General features: G+C 41.8%; 3 protein-coding genes across 4 annotated transcripts in view; 1 reads left to right on the forward strand and 2 right to left on the reverse strand.

Moving 5' to 3' along the window:
• LOC115109552 (diphosphoinositol polyphosphate phosphohydrolase 3-beta-like) overlaps window positions 1-8,281 on the reverse strand; it is a 39,343-nt gene extending 31,062 nt beyond the window's left edge. Inside the window, exon 1 of the mRNA XM_029634557.2 lies at window positions 7,869-8,281. Within this exon, the coding sequence (XP_029490417.1) occupies window positions 7,869-8,015 (147 nt within the window). The 5' untranslated portion in view covers window positions 8,016-8,281. The remainder of the gene's footprint in view (window positions 1-7,868) is intronic.
• The window catches only part of c1qtnf13 (C1q and TNF related 13), a 42,038-nt gene that overhangs the window by 8,817 nt on the left and 8,666 nt on the right, over window positions 1-24,555 (forward strand). The gene's annotated exons all lie outside the window — the stretch shown is intronic.
• On the reverse strand, window positions 8,999-24,103 carry LOC115109553 (ubiquitin-conjugating enzyme E2 N-like). Its single transcript, XM_029634558.2, has 4 exons — window positions 23,995-24,103; window positions 15,480-15,726; window positions 10,907-11,047; window positions 8,999-10,385 (listed from the first exon to the last, which is right to left on the reverse strand). Exons 1-4 carry the CDS (start codon window positions 24,022-24,024, stop codon window positions 10,339-10,341), a joined length of 465 nt encoding a protein of 154 aa, XP_029490418.1. The 5' UTR covers window positions 24,025-24,103; the 3' UTR covers window positions 8,999-10,338.

Consider the following 24,555-nt stretch of genomic DNA (forward strand, 5'->3'; position numbering starts at 1 on the left):
TTCGTGAACCCCTGATCCAGTCACAGCACTTTGTCTTTTGGCAATGCTAGGGACACACACAAAAACAGTGCTTTTTGACACACTTTGACATACATGACTACATTGTGTATGTTTATTCATACAGTAGTTATTATTTACCATGTCCTCACCTAGGATTTCAACTCACAACTTCTTAGTTCACAGCATTACGATCTGCCTGCTACGCCACCATGTCTGTATCAATGGTCTGTTCCTACACTTTGCACTTCAAAGTAAATCTCAGCTCTGTTAAACATGAATTATATCAGTGATTCAGGAGTAACATTAAAACAGAAAATGCCCCAATAACATTAGACAAATATACTGAAAACAAACTCAAATTGCTGAAATAAGTCAATTAAACCAGTGAGAGAATAGTCATATTAACTGATAGCTAAAATAGCAGTGCAGATGGCACTCTTTTGCTAAGAGCAGAGGTGTATTGTAGGTTATGAATGTGTAGGTGACTTTTGAAGTTCTACAGACTTAGTGGCATAGCAGAAAGATTAGAATACCAAGTCCAGAGGTTGTGAGTTCAAATCCCAGGTGGGGACATATTGAAAAGTCAGTACTAAGTGATCATGTCAAATGTAATCATATTGTCACTGATTAAAGATTGTTACACTAATTTAGCTGAACAGCAAACAGCTTACCATACAACCCTCATACCATTTCATTACTTTACTTATAATGGTTTGGGACACCTGGGACCATCACGTCACAAAAACCTTCAAGGGACCATGATATAATGTCCCAAAAACATTCAGGGGACCATAAACAGCGTCTCAAGGACGTCCCCGGGATAAACAGGGAACTATTCAAAACCTCCAGGTGACTATGATACAACATCCCAAGAACGTTCAGTGGGAACCTAAAGGGAACTAAACAAAGGTTCCCCAGAGAATGTTCCCTTGGGACCATCATGCAACATTCTTAGAACGTTTTCAGAATGTCAGCGAATGTCCTCAAGATGTCCCCTGTTTTCTGGGTAGGCTAATGTTAGCACAATGTATTGCTAAAAGAGGCAAGTGTGCATAGTTCAGCTAGCTAAGAGAATGTGAGTTAGCATCGTAATGGATGGTAGAAAAGGATTTAAGATGGACATCGGAGCGGGAAAACAACTTGAGAATCACGTGGCTGTGGAAAATATTGCCATGGTTGAAGACAATATTGAAGTGAGTGACAATCAGGACTCTATTGACAAACGGAAAATGTCTGGAATTGTTATAAACAAACAGTTTGGTGAAAGTATTGAGCAGTGGAGATCATATACACAGTGGTTTGAATATTTAGTTCTTGCAAATTACATTGATGAGGATAAAAAAATGTGTGTTATGGACCAAAGTAGGCTTGGGCGATATACCATTTATACCGGGGTATTTCAAAAATTGACGGTATGATTTTCAATACCCAGCTGGGGCTGCAGGGTTGCGTGCTATGCCACTGCGTATAACTGGAAGCTAAGTATAACTAGTAATGCTGTAAAGAGGTCTTCGAACTCGACCAAAAACAATGGAATTGTCTTGAAAACGCTTGGGGGGGAAAGGGCCGTGAGGGAAAGATCCCGGGTCTCCTCATTGCCCCGCAGCAAAATTAGTCTACATTCAGGCTATTGTTTGTATGTGTATTTCATACTATGTTGAGGTAAAAATCAGAGTATAATGATTGTATGGATGTCAACCATGTCATCGTTAACAATCAACTGCATTACAGTTACAAATGACTGACTACCATCAACGACTTCTCTATGCCTGCTATGTTAAAACCTGTTGGGGATACACGTTCCCAATTAGGAACACCCCCCCACACGTTCAGCTGGAATGTGGCGCATGGAACGCAAGAAATATTCCTAAAAATATTTAACCTCCACACATTAACAAGTCCAATAGCTCAAATGAAAGATAAACAAGTTGTTTATCTACCCAGCAAGTCAGATTTCTAAAATGTTTTACGGCAAAAACATAGCACATATTTATGTCAAACCACCACCGCAGACATAGCTCATTTGCATAGCCAAGTAGGAAAAAATATGCGATCAACAAACGCAGGATTAAAAGAAAAATCATTTCACTAACCTTTTGAAATCTTCATCAGATGACAGTAATATAACATGTTACACAGTACATTCATTTTTTTTTCAATAATATGCTATATATATCCATAAATCTCTGTTTACAATGACGCATCGTTCAAAAAATGCTACTAAAATGTCCGGAGAAATGACGATAGCTCCGGCAGATAACGTCAGCTAACAAGGAATACACATCATAAACTTTGACTAAATATGCATGTTCTACATATGTATAGGAAGATACACTTCTTCTAAATGCAATCGCTGTGTTACATTTATTTTTAACGTTACAGGTTACGTTCACTAGGCTATACTATGAGTCGGCGCTCAAAAAGTAGCATTATGGCTCCTCTATCTTGGAGTCCACAGAAACCCAAATTTACCACATAAATATTCCCTTACCTTTGCTGTTCTTCCATCAGAAGACCTGGAAGGGATTATACTTACCAAAACAGCGTTTAGTTTTCAAGTCTGTGTCTTTCGGTTCTCAAAAACGACACATTTCGGTTGAAATGTAGCCAAAAGTCAAGTGGATGCGCACCAAAACGTCAAAATTACATATTATATGTCGAGTAAACTTGTCAAAATATGTTCATAATTAAGCTTTAACATGTTATAAAGGTGCACAGAAATCGTGAGGACGAACAGAAACACACTCATCGTTTAATCGATCCTGAGGAAAAGACATCACCCGACCAGAGCGCGCATAAGAGTAACCTTTTTTTTCGCGTGACCGAGAGCTTTCGGCCCGCTCAAACTCTCGTGAGCGCACAATGAGAAGCCCCATTGAAAGCAGGCATCCCGCTGAACACGTAGGGACTGTTCCCAGACCTGTAACTGGTTGGGAAGGGTGTGTGCGATGACGTCAAAGTTGGGCCAACTTTTCTCATGACAAGAGAGAGTTTGGGAGAATGCCTGCCCTGAGAGTTCTGCTTTACATAGAGACAACATTTAAACGGTTTTAGAAGCTTTAGAGTGTTTTCTATTCGATAATATTTTGTATATGCATATATTAGCAACTTTTGACAAAAATGTATCCTTTTAATATGGGCACCCAATTCCTCCAGAGGGGGCAGTAAACAGCCCTAGCCCTAACAGGTTTAACCAGCTTATACGAACTTGAGTTAGCATTTAGCAGTCACTTCTTCTAAACTTGAAAAGGGACAACTTCCACATGTTATGCAGTGAAAACAGCCAACTATATCAAAATCGGACTTAAGTAAGCACATTGTGGGCCTGTTACAATACATAAATCATGACTGATTTGACAAATATCGCCTTTGTTAGACCAGATTTGTTGAATGTGCGCCAATCTAGACAATGGAATGTCTGCGTTTCATTGACTCCTTTACTGCATAGACCCAGACGGTATTAGATAGAATGTCGCGGCCCCACCCGCCTGTTGGGAAAACAGTGTAGGTTACCCCACAAATACTTGGCTTTTTTAAACACAGTTTTATTTTTGTCTGCAAAACTACACTGAAGCAAAGTACAACATGTCTAAAGATTACTTTTCAACATTGCTTGCTTCCGAGTGTTCTCACTACATAAGAAAACATAATATTGTAGGGCTTCCCTCATGCCTCTTTTCATGCTAGCTACCAGCCACCCAGACACATTGAATGCTGTTGAGCAAGAGAAAACAGAGGTGAGTGATAGACAAGGAAGTCAAACTGAATATAGCTGCTGCTAGCTCCTAAGCAACTTTGCAGTATTTAGTTTTGTTGTGTGCTATTTCTTACATTATTAGCCCAGAATGTTTTTTGTGTTATTACATACAGCTGGAAAGATATTTTGGATATCAGAGCAGTGGTAACTCACCAACATTACAACCAGAAATACGACTTTCCGGAATTGGATCCTTTGTTCCTACCCACCAGGGCAATTAAAAAAGTATCCCACAGAGGCTGCTCCAAGATGCCGCCGGTGGAAAGTGCTATTCGGAGTGAACTTCTAATCCAACTCAGGAGGCGTGCACCCCATCCACTGAGTATATTACCTGCTAATGTTCAGTCCCTGGACAATAAAGTAGCTCAGGGCGAGGATCTCCATCCACAGAGACATCAGGGACTGTAACACCATGTTTCACACAATCATGGCTCTCTCTGGATTTTCTGTCCCCGTCCACATAACAAGCTGGGTATTCTGTACATTGTGCATTCCAGAATAAAGAACTCTCCAGGAAGAAGAAAGGCAGAGGTGTATGTTTCATGATTAACTACTCATGGTGTGATTGTGATAACTTACAGGAACTCAAGTCATTTTGTTCACCCGACCTAGAACACCTCACAATCAAATGCTGACCGTATTACCCCCCAAGACAATTATCTTCGGTTACACTCACAGCTGTGTATATCCCCCCTCAAGCCGATACCACGACGGCCCACAAGGAACTACACTGGACATTGTGCAAACTGGAAACCACATTTCCTGAGGTTGCATTTATTGTAGCTAGGGATTTTAACAAAGCAAATTTGAGGAAAACTCTATCGAAGTTCTATCAACACATTGCTTGTTGTACTCACACTTCAAAAACGCTCAACCATTGTTACTCTCCCTCCGGGATGGCTACAAGGCCCTCCCCTGCCCTCCCTTTGGCCAATCAGAACACGACTCCATTCTGCTCCGCCCTTCCTATAGGCAGAAACTCAAATAGGAAGTACCCATGCTAAGGTCTATTCAATGCTGGTCTGACCAATCGGAATCCATGCTTCAAGATTATTTTTATCACGCAGACTGGGATATGTTCCAGGTTGCCTGGGAGAATAACAATGACATATAGATGGAGACTCAGTTCATCAGGAAGTGTATAGGGGTGTTGTTCGCACTGTGATTATTAAAACCTACCCAGACCAAAAACGTTGGATAGATGGCAGCATTCGTGCAAAACCATGGCAAGGTAACTTGGGAATATGGTTGAATACAAACAGTGTAGTTATTCCCTCCGTTATGCAATCAAACAGGCAAAACGTCAGTATAGAGACAAAGTGGAGTCGCAATTCAACAGCTCACACACGAGACGTATGTGGCAGGGTCTACAGACAATCAAGGATTACAAAGGGAACATCTATGTCTTTCTCCTGGACAAGTTAAACACCTACTTCGCCCAATTTGAGGATAACAACGGCCTGCTCTCAAGAACTGTGGTCTCTCGTTCTCTGTTGCCGACGTTAGTAAGACATTTACGCGTGTTAACCCTTGCAAGGCTGCTGGCCCAGACAACAGCCCTAGCCGCGTCTTCAGAGCATGCGCAGACCAACTGTTTACGGACACTCCAGCCCAGTCTGCTGTCCCCACTTGCTTCAAGATGTTCACCATTGTTCCTGTACCCACGAAAGCAAAGGTAACTGACCTAAATGACTATCGCCCTATAGCACTCACTTCTGTCATCATGAAGTGCTTTGAAAGGCTAGTTAAGGATCATATCACCTCCAACTTACCTGACATCCTAGACCCAATTAAATTTGCATACCGCCCCAATAGATCCAGAGATGATGCAATCGCCATCACACTGCACACTGCCCTATCCCATCTGGACAAGAGGAATACCTATGTAAGAATGCTGTTCATTGACTATAGCTCAGCCTTCAACACCATACTACCCTCCAAGCTCATCATTAGGCTCAGGGCCCTGGGTCTGAATCCCGCCCTGTGTAACTGGGTCCTGGACTTCCTGAATGGCTGCAGCCAGGTGGTGAAGGTAGGAAATAACACCTCCACTACGCTGATCCTCAACACAGGGGCCCCACAAGGGTGCCTGCTCAGCCCCCACATGTACTCCCTGTTCACCCATGACTGCGTGGCCACGCACGCCTCCAACTCAATCATCAAGTTTGCAGACGACACAAAAGTAGTAGGCCTGATTGCCAACATTGACAAGACAGCCTACAGGAAGGAGGTGAGGGCCCTGGTGGAGCGGTGCCAGGAATATAAACTCTCCCTCAACATCAACAAAACAAAGGAGCAGATTGTGGATTTCAGGAGACAGCAGAGGGATCTCGCCACTATCCACATCGATGGGACAGCAGTGGAGAAGGTGAAAAACGTCAAGTTCCTCAGCGTACACATCACTGACAATCTGAAATTGTCCACCCACACAGACAGTGTGGTGAAGGCGGCGCAAAAGCGCCTCTTCAACCTCAGGAGGCTGAAGAAATTTGGCTTGGCCTCGAAGACCCTCAAACTTTTACAGATGCACCATTGAGAGCATCTGTCGGGCTGTATCATCACCTGGTACAGTAACTCCATTGCCCGCAACCACAGGGCTTTACAGAGGGTGGTGCGGTCTGCGCAACGCATCCCTGGGGGCACACCTACAGCACCCGATGTCACAGGCCAAAAAGATCATCGAGGACAGCCACGGCCTGTTCACTCCGCTATCATCCAGAAGGTGAAGTCAGTACAGGTGCATCAAAGCTGGGACCTAGAGACAGAACAACAGCTTCTATCTCAACGACATCAGACTGTTATATAGCCATCACTAGCCAGCTCCCACCCGGTTACTCAACTCTTAGAGGCTGCTGCCCTATGTACATAGACATGGAACACTAGTCACGTTGATAATGTTAAACACAGTTTTACTCATTTCATATATACTGTATTCTACTGTATTTTAGTCAATGCCACTCCGACATTGCTCGTACTAATATTTATATATTTCTTAATTCCTTTATTTAACTTTTCGATGTGTGTATTGTTGTGAAGGTAAATACTACTGCACTGTTGGAGCTAGGAACACAATAATTTCGCTACACATGCAATAACATCTGCTAAATATGTGTATGTGACCAATAAAATGTTATTTGATTTTGATAGCTAGGTTTCCATCCAATTTGTGACAGATTTTCATGTGAATATTCTAAAATCTGCATAAAGCAATATACAAATTTTCCCACCAGAGATGTTTCCATCAAACTGAATTTTTGCTGATAAAAGGCTGTGCATGACAACATAGTGCACATAAAAATAACTTTTGCAGTTAAATTTCCAATTACCGATGAAAAAATACAGGTTAAATGGGTTTCAATTGCATTTTCAAATCTGATGTTTTTTTCACGAGCCAGGTAATTAATCTGCATGAAATGGATGGAAACGTGATTATAGGTCCAAAAATGTGGTCAACTACATGTCCAAATACAGTAGCCTAATTCTCACTCTGCATCCAATTGGGGGTAGTTGTTTTTGTATATTTGTTTATTAAAACTATGGCCCGAGAAAACACGGCTTATCCATGTCAATTAAACTTTGATGTTGAAAAAACTATAAAACGTAAGCGGCATCAAAACATGCGTTATTCCTCTCTCTGTATCACTGGAAATGACATGACTGCGATGACATACGTGACCAGTGTTGTTATGGCCACTTTCTGGCTGAGTCAGAGAGAGACTGCCAGGATGTACATGAGTTCTCATAAGCATATCCTTTTATAGGTCAGATGTTTGTGCATTTATAGCTGATTCCCATTAAACTGGACTTCCATGAATCAATAACTGCCTTTCTTCATTTCTCTCTCTTGCGCACACACACAGATTATCAACAGACCTAACACACCCACCCACCCTGTAAAGTTCCCTCCCATGACATCCCATGATTAATGCCACGTACGAATTTGTCAGAGGTAGACAAAATATATTTACATGGAAAGTTTACTGAAGGTTTTCGTTATCTGAAAGATAATAAAGAACGTGGTAAAATAGGCAAATATGTTGTGATGCGTCAGTCATGTGAATATCTATACAATGTTAATGGTCGGAAAATTAAACATCTAGACCATCCATACCTCGTCCTCTTTTTCATTCTTGAAACATAAACATGCCGCTCTTCTCTTGAAACCTTCGCCATCATAAATCCTCGTCTGGTTGGGTTTAAACTTCATCATATATTCACAACCTTCGTGCTCCAAGGATATCCGAAAGGTGGAGTGCATAAGGATCCAACCAGATCAAGTCAAGTGCCTACTTGGTCAAGAGAGGAGCAAGAAACTACGCACAGAATCTCAAAATAAACCTTCAGGCAATCAAACTTCAACGTCGTTCATCTATTCATTCACAGCAATTAAGCACCCCATATCCCCGGTGTGTTGATGATTCTGCATAACATCCTGTCTAGTTGCCGCTGTCAAACTGCATGTTCCCTAAGCCAACTAACACCATCTGTGGTCCGTGAGCACCGCATCTTGCTGACCTCACTACAACGCAGCGACCACATATCAGCGCCAGCCCCTGCGACGTTACATGTCACGATTACACGTTCAATAACTTGCCGTTTCCCAAACTGAAACATACATGAAACGCCCTCGGTTGTCATAATCCTAGCCTACTCAATCTAATTTCAAGTTGTTTACGGTGCTACTCTTACCTGCAAGTGTACTATTTAAAACTTTACATTCTGGCATAAGTGAAAGCCAAGTCCCCATTTCGAGGTCCATAAGAAAACATCACCGTTTGAGTTAAAGATGCAAGCAAGTAGGCTACTGCACTCAATGCAATGTTCGACACCAATACATTTACCTTGTAGCCAGCTCAGTCAAACCTGCACCATTGTACCTAAAATTATATCGATTTTCACCTTACTATGCTGTCCTATAACGGTGAATCAAGAAACTGAAGTACCTGGCCATCATGTGCTTTGGATGATGGTATATGTGAGCGAATTCATCTCTTTGTATCACCAGGTGGTGCCCGACTTTCACACCATCAATTGAAGGATAGACTAACTAAAAATCTAGGATCAGAGTGAAGATTAAGACTGTCTGGAAATAAGCAAGTGTTACTATTTTTTCTCTACTCATCTGAGGGCAGTTCACGGTTTAATCTGACCTGTTGAGTTCAATGTATTCAATGACAGAATTGAGGATATGCCAAAAATCCTAACCCGCTGTCTTTACTTCAAAAACAAAGGCTTACAATATTTTCTTATTAATCAACAGATTTTATTTACAGAAAACAGAACACCGGTGGACTGTTTTCATACCATTCAGAGAGCAGGTAACCATTTTCCCCCTCAATAGAAATAATTAATATACATGGAACTGAAAAGACTTTTCAAACCAAAAACAAATATTGACAAATATTGTTCAGTGATCTCCCCATTCCCCTACCCACCCAGTCCCTTACCTCCAATCTTCCCTCACCCTCTACCTCCCCACAACCCCTTCGAACACAATTCCCCTCAGCACACACTACCGAACTGACAACTCCAATGCACCCCCCCCCCCCCTATTATTTTCTGAAATAAATGCCATGGGGAGGAAGTCAACCGTTGTGTCTTATAACATTAGAATGTGACAAACATGAAGAAAAAGAAGAGCCATGTAGCCAGAGAGCCAGTAGTAGTAGAGACATGGTTTACATATGTTTGATAAGCTCCATTGATTCCATTCCAATGATACTGTCCTCCTATAGCTCCTCCCACCAGCCTCCACGGTAGTAGGCTGATGTCAGGAAAACATTCAAATAAGATAAGACATGAGAATAAAATATATCCCTAAAACTATAGAAAATTATGGAATTCCTGTCCCCACCATCCCTACCGCTCTCCCACACAAAGGTTCCAAGCCTACTTTAGGGTCTCTACATCGACAGCGGTTGCAACAGTTAAACGTGATGATGGCAGGCTCAGATGAATTGTTTAGTCATTATATTGTTACTTGTATTTAAATGTTCAAGTCAGAGATGTGGTTTAGCAGGAGCTAGGTTGTTGTTTTGCTAGTAGGCCTTCTATAGAGGAATGAGTCCACCTATAGTCTGTCTCAAAGGGTGTGTCTACCTGGGGTTAATCAGCTGCTTTCAATAAACAACCAACATCACGAGCGACAACAAAGTTAAAAGAAAAGTAAAAAGTTAGGCAATCTTGGACAATAAATCTTACCCTCCCCCACGAAACAGACATGGGATAGACACTTATGTCTTTATATTTTTTTTGTACGAAGCTCATTAAAGCGGATGTTGCTGGTTTCCTCCAAAATGAATGGAAAAATAACCAGGTGGTGAGTCAGATCTGCCGATGCATCTGAACAGTGAATTATGACAAAGACGACAAGTCAGACTTTTCAATTTCTCTTATGAGCATTTATATCAAATTCACTGGTCTTTTTTTCACTTTTTTTTATTTTATTACACCCCCCCCCTCCAATATGGTGTCCTTTAAATGCACATGAATTAGGTAGAAGAAGAGGTCTTGGCAGAAGATGAGGAATGTGTGTTCACACTGACTTCCCGCTTGGTTTCTCTCCGCTTTTTTCACCTTTTCTACACTTCTATGTTGTTCTGAGCGTAAAGCCTGGTCCATGTCCGGGCTGCAACACAAAATAAGGGAGAGAGATGAGCTCAGAAAGCAAGTGTAGTGAGTCAGTTATTTATTGTTTTTTTGCTAGAATCCTTGAGGCTTTAAGTTGTAACTTCATCACATTTGTACTTGCTTTGCAGGACAGGCCACAGGGTAAAAAAGCTACAATATACAAATGAAATGTTTATATCATAAGAAGTCATGAGTTCATAAGGTGTAGCATCTAAAGTTACCAGTAAGACAGAGCATCAGCACCAATATTAATCAGTGTTGGATTGGCTGAACGGTAGGCTGCATTGAGAAACTGAGCTACTGTGTCAAATTTGAACAAGGTTTTGTTCACTGGGCACCAAACACACAAGAACATGGACTGAAACAGGGAAACGACCTGGACTTGTCTAAAAAGAAAAGTTCATTTTCCCTTTCTGTTGTGCGCCATAACGAACATGACTGAGGCAAGTGGGTGTGGTGAGTGAGTAGGAGTGCATTTGAGGAGTTCACCGCTCAGAGCCGGGCTTAATCAAGACTCACCTGTCTCTATGGCTTGAGCTTCATTGGATTTCCACTGCTCCGCAACGTCATTCGCTAGAGGATCATCAGGGTTAGGAGCGCTTAGTAATGCCTGGATTGATAGCAGGACTGTGCGGATCTGTAAGGCTGGAGACCATTTATCTGTGGAAGGAGATTTTATAAGAAAACAAAAAAGTACAAATTAGGGGGAGAAAGCGATAAAGGGAGGAGAAAATAGGGAGAGGGGGAGGAAGAGAAGTTTGAGCCATGTATCCATTTTGAGCGATGGGGGCATGTCGCAGCAATGGGATATGCGGCTTGAGTGGGAGGTCAAAAGTTGAATCTGAGAAGCCCTTGATCTTTTGGGCGAGATTAAAAAGGAAAATCCCTCATAGCGCTCGCAGGCCAAACATGATTCTAAAGCAGTGGGTATATGGCAGGAAACAATTCCCAGGCCTGTCCCACTAACGAGCCTGAACTCACTGATGTGTATGACAGACATACAGAGAAGCTGCAGCGGTGTGACAGACAGTTAAAGACGTCTCATCTCCCCTGTATCCGTTAGGACTGAGCGATAAGGCCGAAATATCATATCACAATATTTCTAAATGTTGACGCTATTTGATGTTTTTGAATAATACAAGTTCAAATTTAGTTTTGTCAGTAGTGCATGACCCTAGAGTGGCAACACATACATTCTAAGCAATTTCGAAATGAGTCTTTCTCCATTCTGCACTCATTTGAGATCCTTTCCACACTGCCACGTAGGGCTGCACAATTTGGGCAAAAAATAATAAACTGTGTTATTTAACCAAATACTGCAATTGTAATTTAACTTTGATCAAAACACTTGGGTGAACTGTTGAAATGATGGAAATAGAATAGTTATTATCATTTTATCCACGCCAAAAGCGGAAATTATGGACAACTTCCTCAGTGCTCCCGCATTATCATAATTCATATGCAACACCACAAGAAATTAGCTGATACATTGTGACAAAATACACCATATTACGGTCCTGCTAATGTGACCTCATAAATGGTCTTGTGTTAACACTTGATTAATAGGCAGCGTGCAGAAGGACGTGTTGATCAGTGGATTGACAGGTGTAGGACTGTAGAACAATAAACAAACTTTCCTCTAGTGTGGATGCTTTTATAGTTATGTAGCATATAGTATTTCATTATAGTTACCTTTAGTTATTGGCTTGGTGGATGGCCCGGGCCTTAACTCTTGACACAACACAACTAACGTTATCATCACAACAGAAATAGCCTACTAGTAACGTTAGCGAACTTAAATGAAATATAAAAACAACACATACTTATTTACTTGACTTTTATACTCTATAAAATTGACTCTTTCAAATAATTTACTCTGGCAAGTTTCACCGGCAGGCTTCTGTAGGGAAGTAAAGTGGAACCCGAATCGCTCACTTCCTGTTGTTTGACTGTGCCCATAGCAACATTCGAAAATGAGGTAGATAGTATATAATAGCGGGCACTTTGAATACAGTGCTGTTTGACATTTGACATGATAAAGATTTAAAAACCCAGGGCGGCATTATTGTGATAGGGTAGGAACTCATTGGTCAGTGTTTCCTAGGGGACCCTATAATCTTCGGCTACATTAACTGTTTTCTATTAGCTACTTCATGAAGCTAACATTTTCATGCTTAACCTATTCCTCTTTTATTTAGAAGATACTTTTGCACCCCCCCAAATGTGGATTTATGTATCAGGCTGTATTAGCTAGCTACGTTGGCTCTGACTCAGTACATTTATTAGTTAGCTAGCCAGCTAACTAGCTATAAACATTAGCTGCTAAAACGATTTGTTAGCCACAACTTGCTAAGAAAAGACAAACTAGCTGTTTGCAGACAGTAAGATACACAAACTAAGTGTAATTATATAACCCTTGTGTATTTATACTAAGAAGCAAAGCAGAAAATCTGCATCGTTGTCATCAACATGTTGCATGGTCTGCGTTGACCATGCAGACTGAATACAAGTGGGTGAGCAACTACTGCCACCCTTCTGCGCCTGCTTGAGAGGCAGGAGGCGGGGCTTGATCTGTGTGGAAAGCGGCATGGAGAGAGCAAGACAATGTGTAACTGTAGCCCGGGTCATTCCTGCATGCGTCTATTCCTGAGATTTTTCGCTCCCGCCTCCCAGAGTCCTCCTTACTAGCTAGCAGGGTTGACACTGGTAGACAGCGTCCTTTGCTTCCGCCTGCCGAACACCTGCTCTCACCGTTGTTAACAGAACTGTGGGAAAACAGTGTCCGACAGGCGACCGCAAAGGACACTATAAAACATTCGCCACCACAGCAGGCTGGGTGCACCTCAGCCACGCTCGAGGTCCTAAACGCCATCATAACCGCCATCGATAAGAGACATTACTGTGCAGCCGTATTCATCGACCTGGCCAAGGCTTTCGACTCTGTCAATCACCACATTCTTATTGGCAGACTCGACAGCCTTGGTTTCTCAAATGATTGCCTCGCCTGGTTTACCAACTACTTCTCAGACAGAGTTCGGTGTGTCAAATCAGAGGGCCTGTTGTCTGGACCTCTGGCCGTCTCTATGGGGGTGCCACAGGGTTCAATCCTCGGGCCGACTCTTCTCTGGAAACATCAATGATGTTGCTCTTGCTGCTAGTGATTCTCTGGTACACCTCTACGCAGACGACACCATTCTGTATACTTCTGGCCCCTCTTTGGACACTGTTAACTAACCTCCAGACGAGCTTCAATGCCATACAACTCTCCTTCCATGGCCTCCAACTGCTCCAAAACGCAGGGGAAACTAAATGCATGCTATTCAACCGATCACTGCCCGCACCTGCTTGCCAGTCCAGCATCACTACTCTGGACGGCTCTGACTTATAATACGTGGACAACTACAAATACCTAGGTGTCTGGTTAGACTGTAAACTCTCCTTCCAGACTCACATTAAGCATCTCCAATCCAAAATTAAATCTAGAATTGGCTTCCTATATCGCAACAAAGCATCCTTCACTCATGCTGCCAAACATACCCTCGTAAAACTGACCATGCTACCAATCCTCGACTTCAGTGATGTCATCTATAAAATAGCCTCCAACACTCTACTCAACAAACTGGATGCAGTCTATCACAGTGCCAAACCCACTGGCTACAGGTTATCTACAAGTCTCTGCTAGGTAAAGCCCCGCCTTATCTCAGCTCACTGGTCACCATAGCAGCACCCACTTGTAGCACGCGCTCCAGCAGGTATATCTCACTGGTCACCACCAAAGCCAATTCCTCCTTTGGTCGTCTTTCCTTCCAGTTCCCTGCTGCCAATGACTGGAACGAACTGCAAAAATCTCTGAAGCTGGAGACTCACATCTCCCTCACTAGCTTTAAGCACCAGCTGTCAGAGCAGCTCACAGATCACTGCACATAGCCCATCTACCTACCTACCTCATCTCCATACAGTATTTATTTATCTTGCTCCTTTGCACCTCAGTATCTCTACTTGCACATTCATCTTCTGCACATCTACCATTCCAGTGTGTAATTGCTATATTGTAATTACTTCGCCACCAAGGCCTATTTATTGCCTTAACTCCCTTATCTTACCTCACCTCATTTGCACTCACTGTATATAGACTTTTTGTTTTACTGTATTATTGACTATGTTTTGTTTATTCCATGTGTAACTCTGTTGTTGTATGTGTCAAATTGCTATGCTTTATCTTGGCCAGGTCGCAGTTGCAAATGAGAACTTGTTCTCAACTAGCCTACCTGGTTAAATAAAGGTGAAATAAAAACGTAAACTTTTATATCCCAGGACAAAATAGCTAGCAACAGCAAGTTAGCTAAATAGGTCAAATTAGCTAGCAACTGCAAACTTACTAACTAAATTACCATAAATGTTTAATGCTTTCGACCTGTCCCCAAAGTAATATAATTGGTTCAGAGTTTGTTTTGATATTTCAACCTGTGTGTCGTGATCGCGTTTGGTGTTGGGGGACAAAATCAATTTGCGCACGGCCGGTTTGGGTACAGTGTTAGGGGGATGAAAGGAATCTCTGTCCTTGTATCAGCTGCACCTGCTACCACATTTTAAAAAATGCTTTCAGGACATAATTTGCCATGTTTTTGCTAACAACCTCAGTCTAAATATTATGTGTTCAAGAAGCCATGTTGCATTGACAAATTAACAGTTTTTTCAAAACCTGCCACTTATTTTTTGTGTGTGTGTGCGCCTACGTTGAACAATGTAGGAGCGCACAAAGAAATTTAGGAGCACAATGAAAAACATTTTTATTTGTAGTAATGGTGCTAGCATGACTGTCATAAATATGCTCAGTGTATTCTCAGTGGCACTAAGGGGCCAGTGAAGTAATCATTGGAACAACTATCTTGGCGATTTTTTTTGTAGGCGCACAGGCGCTCCTAAATAAAAATTCCAGGTCGCACAGCAAAATATTTAGGTGCATATGCAAGTAACGCGGCCCACTGTTGATTAACTTAACCTGAACAGAAACAACAGTGAAACAGCAAAATCAGTTTGGATGTCAGGCTACCATGTCGGTGTAAAATGACGCAAGTCAAGCGCCTCTTACCTTTCAATATGTCTAGACATATTCTTCCCAGCTTGTCTACGTTGGGGTGGTATATTTTGGTCATAAAGCGTACTTTTGGAGCTGCCATGGGGTATTCCTCGGGAAGAAAGAGTTCGAGTTTAAACGTGCCGCCTTCAAAGGGCGAGTCCTGGGGCCCGGCGATGACCACATGGAAGTAGCGGGCGTTACCTTCGTCAGGCTCCGCCTTGATGCCTGGGACAGGCTCCGCCATCAAGCGCTGAGTCTCCTGACAAACGACAGACATACAAACAGAGTTAGGCCTAGATGCAAATCTTGTGGTGATAACCATTGTTCAGCAGGCACATTCGTACGTTTGTTCCACTGCTTACTCATCCCTTACAATACTAAGAAAATCAACCAGAAAATTATAATTTCAGTGCTAGGACTGATCAATCTTTCAAAGACATTGCCTACAACCCAAAACATCTAACCTATCCTGGCCCACGCCTCCTACTAGGCAGCTAGCAGTGTGTCACTACGCTTAGAGGCTTTATAGTTGGCTGCAATACAGTCTAAAGCAGAATATCAGGCAGCTAAGTCGACAAAATTTTGTTTTCCGATGCAAAACTTTCCAAAATGTTTTCCTAATGAATAGAACCCAGGTGACAACTAGGGCTGACTTTCCCCATCAATGTGGAGGCGTCACCGGGTGGAGCCCCCTTATGTATGTATTAAAAAAATATATATATAATAAATTAAATCTTCAGTGGTTGATTGAAGAGTACATCTTATAGGCTGACTAGCTCAGCATGGAGGCAACTGCCCCCAGGCTCAGGGCTGTGACCAGGGCATAAAATGTACCTTTTGGTCCACCAGCCAATGTGGCAGGTAGATTTAAAATTGACCAGCACCTCAGATTTTTTAACCACCAAAATATTTTGGGGCGCAAAGATTACACCAACAAAACATAATAAAAGATGTGCATGCTATGTAATGTTTTGAAAACCATATGTGTATTACTAGTAAGAAGTAACTAACATGGTATATTGAATAATACATTTTTTGTGACCCGAGTCTTTTAACCAAAATGTCACAGATGAGACAAAAATGTTCACCTGCCCTTTTAAGGCTGGGAGGTTACCGTGGTAGCGCGACTGGAGTCTACCTGACTATGTTTCTACCTGTGAGATTGAGTCTTACTAGTAGAAGCGTTGTCTTCTCTTCCCTAGCATTTGTAACTCAAAAACAGAAAAACCACCTAGTTTATGAACAAAATGTAAATAGCCAAGAAACACAAAGTCTCACATCAGTAGACTTTCGTTTCAAGTAAATTAGAGCTAATTTTATACCAGTGCACAGCTCTTTAATAAGTGCGCACAGACACCAGCCAGGCAGTGTTTCAGCGCAAGGTGGGATAGGCTATATAGGATTCGTAGTTTGTGCGATTAATTTACCAGCTATGAAACAAAAACGGCAGAACTACTTTGAAAACTGCTACTGCAGCATTTATTTTACTGTAGACGTGATCATACTTGACTATTTTTACCCAAAAAATGTGAGTGAAATGCTCACACTGTGGTGCCCCTACCCACGCCAACGTGGCTGGTGAAATAAACATTTTACACGCCAATGACAAAATCGACAGGTGGTGGGTGTTAATTTTAGGCCCTGGCTCAACATGACTGAGCAGCATAAGCAATCTGATACGGCCTTATGGTAATGCAAGAGGCAGGGGGACACCTGTGACAGGTGCAGCAACAAAGATTACTGTAGGTGAAGCAACAAAGATGGACTCTTACAGGACTAGGCCTCTTCACTAGCCTACTAATCTTCCTATAGTAGCCTAAAATACCAATAAAGTGCATTCGGGAAATATTCAGACCCTTGACATTTTCCACATTTTGTTACTTTACAGCCTTGCTTAAAAAATGCACCGAATATTTTTTTCCCCCTCATCCATCTACAAACAATACCCCAAAATGACAAAGCAAAAACCATTTAGAAAGTCTTGCAAATGTAGAAAAATAAAACACCTTGTTTACATATGTATTCAGACCATTTTCTATGAGACTCGAAATTGAGCTCACGTGCATCCTGTTTCCATTGATCATCCTTGAGATGTTTCTACAACTTGATTTACCACCTGTTGTATATTCAATTCATGTTGTCAGTGCATGTCAGAGCAAAAACCTGGGGAAGGGTACCAAATAATGTCTACAGCAGTGAAGGTCCCCAAGAACACAGTGGCCTCCATCATTCTTAAAAATAGAAGTTTGAAACTACAAAGACTCTCCCTAGAGCTGTCTGCCTGGCCAAACTGAGCAATCGGGGGAGAAGGGGCATGGTCAGGGAGGTGACCAAGAACCCGATGGTCACTCTGATATGGCTCCAGAATTCTTCTGTGGAGATGGGAGAAACTTCCAGAAGGACAACCATCTCTGCAGCACTTCTCAGTAAAAGGCACAGCTCACTTGTAGATTGCCAAAAGGCACCTAAAGGACTCTGACCATGAACAACACGATTCTTTGGTCTGATGAAACCAAGATAGAACTCTTTGGCCTGAATGCCAAGTCTTATGTCTGGAGGAATCCTGGCACCATTCGTACGGGGAAGCATGGTGGTGGCAGCATCATGCTGTGGGGATGTTTTTCAGCGGCAGGGACTGGGAGACTAGTCAGGATCGAGGGAAAGATGAACGGAGCAAAGTACAGAAAGATCCTTGAGCACTCTGGAGCAGGTTCCAAGGACTGGTGCGAAGGTTCACCTTCCAACAGGACAACGACCCTAAGCACACAGCCAAGACAACGCAGGAGTGGCTTCGGGACAAGTCTCTGAATGTCCTTGAGTGGTCCAGCCAGAGCCCGGACTTGAACCCGATCAAACATCACCGGAGAGACCTCAAAATAGCTGTGCAGCAACACTCCCCATCTAACCTGACAGAGCTCGAGAGGATCTGCAGAGAACCTCCACAAATACAGGTGTGCCAAGCTTGTAGCGTCATACCCAAGAAGACTCAAGGCTGCGATCGCTGCCAAACGGTGAGTCAAAGTACTGAGTAAAGGGTCTGAATACTTATGTAAATATGATATTTCCATTTGCTGAAATTTCTACAAAACTGTTTTTGCTTTGTCATTATGGTGTGTTGTGTGTAGATTTGAGGCCACTGTGTTCCTGGGGACCTTCAATGCTGCAGACATTTTTTTGTACCCTTCCCCAGATCTGTGCCTTGACACAATCCTGTCTCAGAGCTCTACGGACAATTCCTTCAACCTATTATTAGCTAACTAGCCTGCTACTGTAGGCCACTTTGTAGGCTAACTCAAGTTGGTAGCTAGCTAACTTTACACTGTATAGCTAAGTTAATCAAATATAATCAGCTAGCTAAAAGGAAGCTATCTTGATGTAATAATTGTACATTTAAAAACAGTCTCCAAATGCATTAGATAACAGCCATGGGAGAGGATGAAATTGCAGCTCCAGCTGTCAGTAAAGGGAGCGTATAGGCTACTGGATAGCCTAGGCAAGGGTTTCTCAAACCCGGTCCAGGGGCACGTTTTGGTTTTTGCCTCAGCACTACACAGCTGATTCAAATAACCAACTCATCCTCAAGCTTTGATTATTTGAATCAGCTGTGTAGTGCTAGGGCAAACACCAAAATGTGAACCCAGGGGGGTCCCAGGACCGAGTTTGGGAAACCAAAGGTTAGCTACTGGATAGGGCAGGTAACTTTGTGGGAGGACATTATGAAAATATTCTCTAGTTCCAGTCCCTAGAGGGGAAAACTTTGAGGACAGATATTAGCAACATAATATAACAGTGCTGTATAATGAAGCCTGTTTCTCTGTGATGTTTTCTTTCCTCCGATATGAAAAGCTGTGAAAGCCCGTTTGCAGATGAAGAGAGGTCCTAATGAATATCCCAAAAAATAAGACAAAAAAAAAAAACTTGAGAGTGCATAACTATTCACCCCTCCAAAGTCAATACTTTGTAGAGCCACCTTTTGCAGCAATTACAGCTGCAAGTCTCTTGGGGTGTCTCTATAAGCTTGGCCCATCTAGCCACTGGGATTGTTGTCCATTCTTCAAGGCAAAACTGCTAAGTCATACCACAGATTCTCAATTGGATTGAGGTCTGGGCTTTGACTAGGCCATTCCAAGACATTTAAATGTTTCCCCTTAAACTACATGAGTGTTGCTTTAGCAGTATGCTACGGGTCATTGTTCTGCTTGAAGGTGAATCTCCATCAGTCTCAAATCTCCAGAAGACTGAAACAGGTTTCCTTCAATAATTTCCCTGCATTTAATGCCATCCATCATTCCTTCAATTCTGACCAGTTTGCCTGTTCCTGCCGATGAAAATCATCTCCACAGCCTTATGCCGTCACCCCCATGCTTCACTGTGGGGATGGTATTCTCGGAGTGATGAGAGGTGTTGGGGTTTGTGTCAGACATAGCATTTTCCTTGATGGCCAAAAAGCTCAAATTTTAGTCTCATCTGACCAGAGTACCTTCCATGTTTGGGGAGTCTCCCACATGCCTTTTGGCGAACACCAAACGTGTTTGCATATTTTTTTCTTTAAGCAATGGCTTTTTTTCTGGCCACTCTGTACAGCTTAAAGTGGTCCTATGGACAGATACTCCAATCTCCGCTGTAGAGCTTTGCAGCTCCTTCAGGGTTATCTTTGGTCTCTTTGTTGCCTCTCTGGTTAATGCCCTCCTTGCCTGGTATGTGAGTTTTGGTGGGTGGCCCGCTCTTGGCAGGTTTGTTGTGGTGCCATATTCTTTCCATTTTTTTACTAATGAATTTAATGGTGATCAGTGGGATGTTCAAAGTTTCTGATATTTTTTTATAACCCAACCCTGATCTGTACTTCTCCACGACTTTGTCCCTGACCTGTTTGGAGACGACCTTTGTCTTCATGGTGCCCCTTGCTTACTGGTGTTACAGACTCTGGGGCCTTTTGGAACAGGTGTATATATACATTGAGATCATGTGACACTTAGATTGCACACAGGAGGACTTTAATTAGGCGACTTCTAAAGGTAATCGGTAGCAACAGATCTTATTTAGGGGCTTTATAGCAAAAGGGTGAATACATATGTATTCACCTCTTCAGTTTTCATTTCACTTGACCAATTTTGACTATTTTATGAATGCCCATCACATGAAATCCAAATAAAAATCTATTTAAATTACAGGATGTAATGCAACAAAATGGTTAAAACGCCAAGGGAATGAATACTTTTGCAAGGCACTGTAGCTGGCACCCTGTTCTTTCTGCAGACATCTTTGAATCTTAATTTGGAGCAGATATTTAAGAGGTTTTGCAGAACCTTACCACATAAATCCTTGAGGGAGATTTTAATGTAATTCCGTTACCACTAAATTAGTTTTTGTAATTTTTTTCCCGTGGATATTTTTTAAAAGTAGTTATTGTGCATGGAGTTGTATGGTTTGTTAAACTTTGAAATCAATGTTTTTTGTTTGGCATAGATTTTAAAGGTAAGAAAAAAATAATCAAAGTGTAATTCTATTACAGTGCTATTGCCCTAAAGCTACAGATACCATTGAGAGAAAGACAACTAAGAGGAACAAAAAGAGAGTGGACTATCATCAACCACTGTACATGCTGCTGTTTTTTCTTTTTCCTGAATGCACCTCCGAGCGAGATTCCTGAAATGTTTCAGATAACCCACAGACAAAAACACAGTCCAAACACAGACAAGAGAGGCTCCCGGACCAGTCGCACACTCACAGGGGCTCAAGCCCACTGAGAACAGTTCCCAGAACTTCTCAGCCCTCCCGTCTTTTCCAACCACCTCCAACCAATGTTACGTGTTCCCTCTCTTACTCAACCCCTCTCACCACCTGTGTGAATTCCCCTTTCTCTATTAGCACAATTGCATTTATTCAATGACGACTACCAACGACAGAGGACATGAACTTGGGAATATGAAGCACAGCATTCCCTATGTGGGGCACAATGTTTTTGGAGGTGCACGAGATTAGAAATTTGAAACAAATTGTAGGATAGAAGCCAACCAGTAACAACTGTTTTATAGTTTAAATATACTAGCTACAAGACATTCTGGAATCCACAACCATAGCCTAGACTGTTTCAGCACAGAGAGCCATCAACTTGACAGGGGGATGGATAATGAAAACAAGGCACTGTGGTCCACGGGCTGAGCAGATGCTGGGCAGAGACAGTCATGACTTCATTGATCTGTGAATGAGTGAAGACAGTCAACCCATGCAAACAAACTGCCTAGACTGGAAGGAGAGACCGGAGAACTAGACTAGTGAGTGAGAACAAAACAATAATTCTAAACACACAAAGTGATAGTACAATAGCTTAAGTTCACTGTATATAACTAATAGAATGATGTTCACCTCTGCACCAATCTTACAACTCTCTCCTGACCTGATCTTTATGCTACACTAGCTTTAGGAGTGACAATTGCTGTGTGATAATTTCTCCAAGTGCACTGGGAACATGCTGGAAGTAAGGAACCTCTAGTATACTGGTGCATCTAGGCCTAATCACTTACTCATGTGTATGTCAAATTAAATTGACTATTGATGTCCCACTTCTCGTGTCAGCAAAGCTAGCTAAACGGAAATATTTGCTGCATCTTGACCTATAGCCCTGACAGCTGTGGTGTGACATGATGAGCTAGCATTCATTCTTATCAGATATTTCGTAATGATATACTGTCTAATGTCTATATACACCACGTATTAATATTCTGGATTCTGACACATGCTCACTATAATATATCTACTCTGGATTGTTCATTTGACCAGTTCAGTCATTTCTTGATTTGTTGGTCTGATTATTTGTGTAATGGTATTGTATTTGCAAGACATTCTACTAGTGTTGGAACTAGCTAGTGGGTAAATCTATGCGAATTCAATTACTTTTTAGGGTTTCCACCCACTCTGCCCAGAGTAAGTGAAAACACGCTTTGGTGATGAAATTGATAAAATACATTATATGTAGACAAATATGCTTATTCTGTATTGTTCAGTGCGGTCTTTAACATTTCATTACCAGTATATCCAAAAAGTTGAATTTCGTAACCTAATACATCCAAAATAAGCACAGAGCACTGTTTTGACAGTGGTGCAGCTTTCTCGCAGTAACCTGAGGATTTTACATGTTGTGGTGGTCGTTTTCAAAATCTTTACCACATGTCACAAAAAGCAAAATGAGCACGACACAAGCTGAATTAAACGCAAATGCATTAATGTGAAAAGCGTGTACTAAAATATGAAAATACTACATATGTCATGTCTCAAAATCGATATCTATCTCACCTCTATGTTGTTTAATGTCCTGCAGATTCGAGAAGATGAGTTCAACTGGAAAGTGAACCTGCCAGGTAGCCTTCATTCTGGCACAGAATCAAGCCTAGTTGACACACTGCTGTGCAATTGTACTTATTTTAGACCGCTTTCTCTCTCTGGCCTCCACTGATTTAGTCATCCTAATTCTGGCCATCGTACAAGGGTAAAAACTCCAATAACATTTGAACAGATTATGAGTGAGACATGGGGGTTGGATGAGTTGGTTTTCTTCAAGAAATATCTACACTTTTTGACAACAACCCTTTTGATTTGAACGAAACCTCCCACACATATTTGCCCATTGTAGAAGCTCAGAAAGGGACTTTTTGGACGAAAATAAGAGCTTGCTGTCAAAAAGTGACTGAATTCAAATAAACTTACCCTACATAGCTAAGAATTACACCTGCAAATCTGTCTGTGTACGAGACCAATACACTTTTATTCGAAGTGATGACTGGTAAGGGGAATCGTACCGTCCATTTCAATTAAGATCATGAAACTGAGATCCCGCTAATGCCCTTGCCTCTGCCTATAACATCACTTACGGTAGCTAACTAACTTAGCAACAGAGGCCTAACAGGAAATATCTGTCACACAATGGTAACGTTCTAAATGCTAACTCAATAGCCTGCTAAATTGATCCTTTAATACTTAAGCACTAAGTATCTTTATACTCATGAGCAATTTAGCCCAAAATAAAGATTGCAACCGTTTATATTGTGGCACAGTTACGGGAGTAGGCTGTCTGACTGTGCATTCATTGCAACACACATGTACGGCTAGCTATAGAGTTTGCTCGCTATATAATGTTAGCTAGCTATTTGGAAAGGGCGGAATGGGTGACTGACTGGCTAACGTTTAAGATAACTAACTAGCAAGCTAACGTTATATTGATTGCTAACTATCTCAGACTCTGGTCAGTATGCTACATTCACTGTGTTTAGTGTATTAACGAATAAACAATCACAAAAAATACATATCTTTGCCATCTTTTACAGGCGTGGGTGTATTTTTAACCCACCTTTATTCCGTTTATTAGGAACAGGGTCGAAACGGAAGTAATTTCGCAGCTGCGGCAAATGCAAGCTAAATAAATTACGAACAGTGCGGAGCATTTTAGGATTAGCTAGCTAGGACATAATGAATCTGTCATAGACAACAACAATAGTCTGTGTAATTCGTAAAGCAATTAATAGTTAGTTACCTTAATGATCCTACGGGGCAGTCCTGACATCTTGTCTTTAATGAGGGGTTTAGCTGTGACTCTTCTCTTTCGTTTGCATTGACAGCGAAAGGCGCGCACACACCTCTTCCGGTGTTCTGCTCATTTTGCGTCATGAGACCATCCTGAAAGTGTAACGTAAATAAATGTAGCTAGTTTGGAAAATGTACTTTTATTATGGTTAATGGGTATGATACGTGACAGTGATTGATTGGACATATCCCAATCTCAAAGTCAGTGATGTTTGTGTAAACATCTGTGATTAATTTCGTTTCATGTTAGTCTTACTGTTGCTGTGAAATAGACATAGGTAGGCGTTGTATCCATCACACAGGCACACTGTCCCTTGATCAATTTCAAATTTTTTATAATTTCTTGGTAAGGGGGCAATCGAAAGGGCTAAATGATTTCATTTAAATTTTCAAAATGTCTGGCCTACATGGGTTTCACAATTATTTTGTACATCTATTTCTGAGAGACCTATGATATGACCAATGCATTGTGCATGTGGTGCTCTATAATTTACAACCAATCAATCAATCA

This window comes from Oncorhynchus nerka, linkage group LG25 (assembly GCF_034236695.1).
Source record: "Oncorhynchus nerka isolate Pitt River linkage group LG25, Oner_Uvic_2.0, whole genome shotgun sequence".
NCBI classification, from domain to species: Eukaryota; Metazoa; Chordata; class Actinopteri; order Salmoniformes; family Salmonidae; genus Oncorhynchus; species Oncorhynchus nerka.

Excerpts from the sequence above, each read along its gene's own strand:
- LOC115109553 (XM_029634558.2), bottom strand. The coding sequence starts at position 24,024 with ATGTCAGGACTGCCCCGTAGGATCATTAAG. Across the intron at positions 11,048-15,479 it reads ATGTCTAGACATATTGAAAG|ATAAATGGTCTCCAGCCTTA; the intron begins GTAAGAGGCGCT and ends CTCCTTCCACAG. Across the intron at positions 10,386-10,906 it reads AGCTCAAGCCATAGAGACAG|CCCGGACATGGACCAGGCTT; the intron begins GTGAGTCTTGAT and ends TTTGTGTTGCAG.